This window comes from Mastomys coucha, unplaced genomic scaffold (assembly GCF_008632895.1).
Source record: "Mastomys coucha isolate ucsf_1 unplaced genomic scaffold, UCSF_Mcou_1 pScaffold15, whole genome shotgun sequence".
Classification (NCBI taxonomy): Eukaryota; Metazoa; Chordata; class Mammalia; order Rodentia; family Muridae; genus Mastomys; species Mastomys coucha.
Window position 1 is genome coordinate 157,012,553 of NW_022196897.1, and position 7,067 is coordinate 157,019,619.

Below are 7,067 nucleotides of genomic sequence, written 5' to 3' on the forward strand. Positions count from 1 at the left end.
TGTGTGTGTGTGTATGTGTGTGTGTGTGCAGTTCCTAAGAAGGTTAGAAGAAGGCAGTAGATCCCTTGGAACTGGAGTGATGGGCTTTTGTGAGCCTTCCAAGATGGGTGCTGGGAACTGAACTCAGGTTCCCTGTAAGAGCAGCAAAGGGTCTTTAACCACTAAGCTCTTTCTCCAGCCCCTGTGCATGACTTATGGGAAATCGTTGGTGCTATCTTATTGCTATAATGTACTTTCATTGCCTTTAGTGTTTAATAAAATGAAGAGAGGGTCACAGAGTGAGAAACAAAAGTCCCCCAACCTTCACACCAAGGGGATGAAGACAACATTGAACCGAAAATGGTGCATCTCTCGCTTGCTTGCAACAATCTTTGGAAGGGAGCCAGGCAAGTCCTGGTCTGACTGAGAAGAAAATGAACAGATCTCCAAAGTTAAAGTGCTCTCGTTAAATAAAGAAGTGTGTCTGAAAAGCAGAGACATACTTAGGAGACTGAAACTCTCCTCCATACTGAAAGTATCTTTTTCTTGCAGCAGGAGCATTTATTTATTTGTTTGTTTGTTTGTTTTTTCATTTGTTTACTTATTTATATTTTTACAGATCCTCTACAATGTTCAGAGGCATGTGTAAAAAACCAAGAGGTTTCCCAAAATAGAAAGACAGTAAGAAACCTTCTGCCCACACTTGATTTGAACGAGGAAGTGACAGTCGTTGCTGCCGCTATGACTACAGTCCTTGGTGGCTGTACAATATTAGAGAGCCAGGGGACTCATCTGCTCTTCAGACAGAAGTGGCTGCTGCTAGGACTTCCTGCCAACAGTTCGGAATGTGAATTTTCACATGTGGCTCTCCACCCTAAAGAGGACTTTTGTGCACAAATCTTACCTGTAGCTTTACCTTGTCTTCTTATGGTTATTTAGTATTTTATTAGACTATGATTTAATGACCAGAGATAGAGGGTGCAGGGGTTGGGGAGGGGGAATATTGAAGAAGAATATAGACAACAGCCATTAGATTTAGATCGGGCAATAAGCATTCTTACATTATTTGTGTAAAAATCAAACATTTTATTTTGACCCTTGGTCTCACTCTGTAGCCCTGTTGACTGAGAACTCCCTATATAGACCAGGTTGGCCTTGAACTCATAGAGATCTGCCTGCCTCTGCCTCCCAAGTGCTGGAATCAAAGGTGTGTTTTTTAGCGTGCCTAGCAGCATTTAATCTTGATGTAATCATAGATGTATTTTAGTTGTATATTTATACTATACAAAGATCCTTTACCCTTTATCTAGCTTGCCTGGAAATAAACTCCTCCCCAGATTCAGAGAAATATAAACAAGGTATAAACTGACATCAATAAAATCAAACTACAGAATGGTTCCTTAGGACCAGAGCCCCATGGGCTCCACAGAGCCAATACAGCTGCTTCTTAGCTCTGTAATTTTGTCATGTCAAGACTATGGATAGAGATGTAGAAGTAGTCCGCTGGTAGGACATTTGTCTAGAGTGCATGGGGTTTGGAGTTCCAGCTGAGTGTAACATGTTAGTATGACGTGTCTTTTCTCTATGTCTGTGTGGGCGTATAATGTGTATGAGCACACGTGTGTCCGTGCATGTCTGAAGCCAGAGGATGGAGTTGGCTACTCTGATTTGTCTCTGCCTTTTGCCCTTGAAGGAGAGAAGAGTCTTTGACTGAACTCTGAGTGAGGCAAGAAGCAGCAGGCTCCAGCAATCCTTCTGTCTTAGCACTGGATTTAGAGGCACTCATGACGAAATACCCAAAATTTTACATGGATGCTGAGGATTTGAACTCATCCTTTGCATTGAAAGTGTGAAAGTGTTCCTGCCCAATGAGCTACCTTCCCAGCATGCTTTGCTTTGTTTATTCAGTCTCATTCCCTGGAGATACACCCAAGTTGTTACCAGTATCAACAAGTTATTCTTCTTATTGCTAAGTAGTATTCCAGATTTAACAAGCTGCCCACTGAAGTCAAGGGGGTTCTTCCTAGATTTCAGCTGTTCTAAACAAAGCTGCTGTCGATGTTCAATGTAGCTTATTTTTATGAATATATAAGTATAATTCTGTATAATATATTCCTAAGAGTGCAAAATAAATAAGTAATGTAATTGTCTTCACTAGGGTTTTACTGTTGTGAGCAGACACCATGAGCAAAGCAACTCTTACAACTCAACATTTCATTGAGGCTGACTTACATTTTCAGAGGTTCAGTCAGTTACCATTATGATGGGAAGCGTGGTGTTGTGCAGGCAGACATGGTGCTGGAGGAGCCCGGAGTTCTATGTCTTGATGTAGGCAGTCAGAAGACTGTCATCCGCACTAGGCAGAGCCTGAGCATAGGAGTCCTCAAAACTTGTGACACACTTCCTCCAACAAGGCCACACCCACTCAAGAAGGCCACACCCACTCAAACAAGACCACACCTACTTAAACAAGACCACACCTACTCAAAGCCACACCTACTTAAGCAAGACCACACCCACTCAAACAAGACGACACCCACTCAAACAAGGCCACACCTACTTAAACAAAGCCACACCTACTTAAAAAAGACCACAACCACTCAAACAAGGCCACACCTCTTAACACTACCACTCTCTGGGCCAAGCATTCAAACACATGAGTCAATGGGGGCAAACCTATTTAAAACACCACAGTAATATGTTTTTATTTATTTTAGGTTTTCTATTTTTTAAGAGTTGGCAATATGTCCCAAGGGTAAAGCCAATTGTTGCCTTGCTTATTGACCTGAGTTCAATTCCTGGAGCACTTTATACAGAAAGTAACTGAAAGCAGACTTACAAATAAAAGTATAAGCTTTTGATAATATTTTTAGTTTTGTTTATATATATGAATGCATATGATTACATACCACATGTATGCTGTGTCTTCAGAGGATAGAGTGGGGCATTGAGTCCCTCGAGCTGGAGTTACAGGCATAGTGAGCCATATTTCTAGCTCAAAATTTTACAAAGCTCCAGTTCTTGGGGACCCAGGTCTGTGCAGAGGGTTTCATGTCAGAAGCCTAAACACAAGATCGAAGACTGGACTTTGTCAGAATTAAAGCTGTTTTCTCTGTGAAAAAGCCTGTTTAAAAGACAAACACAAGCTGAGACCTAGAGAAAACATATGCATACCATGCCATTGACCAAGGTCCATGTCTGAGGAAGATCAATAATTCATTGCTCAACCAGAAAATGGCCAGTGATCTAGTGATACAAAAACAAAAGCCAAATGATGAGCAGACATATAAAGATGTCATTGGAGTAGATATTCAGGCAGGTCAGTAAGATCAGACAGCAAGACTGAAGTCACATAGGCAAGTGACGGTCACATCAAGGTCGGTAAGATCAGACATCCAGGTGCAAAGCAGAAGAGCAGTGGTGCCCTTCCCGCTGGGGCTATCTTAGCAGTCCCAAGCTAATTCTCTGGGTTTGTTGGAGGCAAGCACCAGAAAGTCCCAATCTAGCAGCTCCTGAGAATGCTCTTCTGTGGGACTGCTCTGAGAATTCTATGTTTACAGTAGCAATAGTGCCTGACCTCTTTGCTAACTCTGAGGACACCCTGTCTGATAAGGCAGCTTCCTTGTGAGAAATTCCAAGCTAACAACAGCTTGGTAATAAATTAGGATATATTGGAACACTGTGCTGGCCAGGGAACAATGCCCAATCTTAAGTTTTAGCCATTAATGAATCATTACTTGGGGTACCTTTATGCCTGAATAAGAAGGCGTGTTGACGATTGGAAAGACTAATCTGGAACACATCTGAGTTAGGAGATGTCAATGACTGACTGAATACCCAGGAGGCACAAACTCCCTTTGAAGTCATAACGCCTCTTGTCCATGATCAGGCTTTGAACCCCGATACTGCAGACTTTACTGGAGTAGATGAGTGGGCGTGGCATGAGAACCTCTCCCCTCCCTCTCCCCTGCCTGTACTCTCTCCCCTTCTTCTCTCTCTTCCTATGGATGTCCACTTGCCATTCCTTGAGAGGTTTTTTTTTACTAGACAGAGTTGCTGTTCCAATTTGTTTCCGCGTTCTTATATTCCTTGGAAGAGCCAGTGACTATGCAAGACGAAAGCTGATGGAACTGACTTGCACTGTATTTCTGGCTTCTGGGTATTTAAGGAATAACAGAATTCTGAGGTCGAGAAGATGAGGGTGGTCCAGGTAGCCAAGCACTTACTGTGCGTGGGTACCGACATCACGTCCCTCCCCCCCGGTCTAGCTGAAAATTGTGAGGTGACTGTATTCTAAACATTAGAGGTGTGTTGCTTAAGCAGGTTCTTCTCATCCTGGGTTCACACGTGTACCTATAATCACAGCGTCAGGGAGGCAGAGGCAGGAAGGTCCTGAGACTCACTAGTTTTGCAATCTAACAGAGTGTGTGAGTCTCTTTATTTTTTGGTTTTTCGAGACAGGGTTTCTCTGTGTAGCCCTGGCTGTCCTAGAACTCACTCTGTAGACCAGGCTGGTTACAAACTCAGAAATCTGCCTGCCTCTGCCTGCCAAGTGCTGGAATTAAAGACTTGCACCACCACTGCTCGGCTTTGAATGTGTGAGTCTCAAACGTTGTGTGACACCAACGGTTACCATTCACCCTCCACAATTTACACACCCATGCCTACATGCACACATTAAAATATAAATTCCATTTATAAATTGCATTTATATTTTATTTAATTCTATTTAATTCTTCATACTAAATTTTATTAAGCAAATAAAACCCCCACACCTATTCTTGTGACCCACAGAAAGTATTGACATTTTCTGTGTCCTTTTTCGTGCATTTTTAACATCATGATGATTGTGACATTGAGCTTTTATTTTGTCACTCCTGTAACACATCACAAACATTTCCCATGCCATTAGGAATTCCTCTGACACTTGGCTAGCTACCAAGGCCATCTGCTCCAAGATTGCCTGTGTATGACAAGTGCGGCATAATTTGCTATCAAACATCATGTGTCATGTCTATACAGCTGCAGTTTCTAATATAGTGATGATGCATTCTCTTGTAGATGCATAGCATGCATTACATGTGAGAGATGTATATGTACTACACTTGTATGATTACTACGGCTGCCTCCATTTTTAATATCTTTTATATAATGTACATTGACCGTGTCCGTCCCCAGTCCCTCCCGTTTCCCATGACACCCTGAAGGATGTCCCTCTCCCCACTTTCATGGCTCCTCCTCATTTTTGTGATTCTCTGAGCCCAATGATCACTGTAAGTGAGATGGTTGATAGGTCTTGCTGGCTTGTCTTGGGCAGGTCTTGTGAGTAGCCATGGTGTGTCCAGAGGACAGCACTTGACAGCAATCCTCCCACCCTCTGTCTCTGACAGTCTTTCCATCCCCTCTTCCATGATGTTGCCTGAGCCCTGTGGGGGCAGGGCGATTGATATGGATGGCTTGTTAGGGCCAGGAACGCAATCAGCTGGTCTTCTCAGCCCTTTGATTGCTTAGGAGTCTTGCACTACAGTTGACAACAGAGAAACCCAGATCTGTAACTATAAACACTCAGAAGCACATTGACACCACGATTGTTTAGGTTCCTTCTTAGAGGCCAATATGCTTGGTTTTAGTACTAGATGAGCAAGGTGGGCTAAAGTATCCATAACAGAAGCAAGGTAACTTTGCCACTCCTTATTGCTGAAGATCGAGTCATTTCTAATTTTTGTTGTCATAACAAATAGCATCCTACTGTCTACCCAGTGGCATCAGACACTCGTTAGATCCTATATTCTGACCTAAGCTTCCAAAAAGAGTGGATTTATCTCTTTATCCCACCCAAAGTGAGACAAGTAATGTATGTGGAGTCCCTGGGACAGGTGGACGGATGGTGTATATCAAGATCCAGACAGCAGCAAGACAGCTGCTGTATCCATCTGCCAGGCACTAGTGGAGGTTTATTTCTCGAACTTTTCCCCTGAAATATAATAGAGATCTCATATCAAAACATGGAGAAATTGTCCCTCACACATTACTTATTTTTGATTCCAGTAATTGTCTGAAACATATAGTTCACCCATTCCCCACCCCACCCCCCCCAGCCCCCAGCCCCCACACTCTTCTTACCTTCACAAACCAACATTCATTTCCAGTGAGTGAATATTTTACAGGCAAAAACACCAAAAGGAAAATGTTTAAATGCAAATGTCAGAGGCAGTCAAGTCTGGAGATGCTGAATGGATATTGCATTTCCTTCTAGATTTATCAACGATGCTGGTTAGTGTTCAAGAAAGCTTCGAGCAAGGGTCCAAAGAGACTGGAGAAGTTCTCAGATGAACGGGCCGCATACTTCAGGTGTTACCACAAGGTAAGTGCCTGCACTCTACCTCTTGAGACATTGGCTTGGAAGGAGGTGGCTTGCACTTACTGGGAAAGCATACCCAAATTACTGACAAAAGTCGTTATCATGTCTGTTATATGTGATCACAATATGTCATCATGTATGTGAGCAAAATATCTGTAATGTAATATGTTTACTTGATACTCGGTTTTTAAAGTGTTCCTGTGGTTCCCTGGTCTTTTAAAATGGGTTTTCTTTGTTCTTGAGAATTTTGTGCACACATTCAACGGAACATGCTCATATCTGTTTAGGGCTCTAACGGAGGTGTGAACCTGGAGAGAGGGGCCTAAAGATGAGGCAGACTGAAGTCCCATGTAAGAACCAGCTTTGTTCAGAGCATCAGATAATCTATACTCTGGGGGTTAGGGAGAGTCATGTGAGTTAAGGTGTTCAGTCTGAAGGGTAAGCCGTGTGTGGAAAAGCATGGCTTCCGACAGAGGTGTGTGAATCACAGCAGTTAAGGTAAAGCCCCTCCTACCCACTGCACTTGGGCGGGGCACGAAAACACATCCGGAGAACAGCTCTTGCTTTGAAGAAATGGAGGTCACAAGACACTTGGCTTGCTCTCCTGGGGCTTTCTCATAAGCACTCAGGATTCTCACATTATTGCATTCTTGGACAGTGTTCTGGCAATATCCACCCCTTCCCACAATTCCCTGTCCGACTCCCCTACATCATCCGGAACACACCA

General features: G+C 43.1%; 1 protein-coding gene across 2 annotated transcripts in view; it reads left to right on the forward strand.

Moving 5' to 3' along the window:
* Positions 1–7,067, forward strand: part of Dok5 (docking protein 5) — a 153,451-nt gene that overhangs the window by 66,354 nt on the left and 80,030 nt on the right. For both annotated transcript variants that reach the window (XM_031372879.1, XM_031372880.1), the window contains exon 2: positions 6,236–6,343. In XM_031372879.1, coding sequence (XP_031228739.1) covers positions 6,236–6,343 — 108 coding nt within the window. The remainder of the gene's footprint in view (positions 1–6,235; positions 6,344–7,067) is intronic.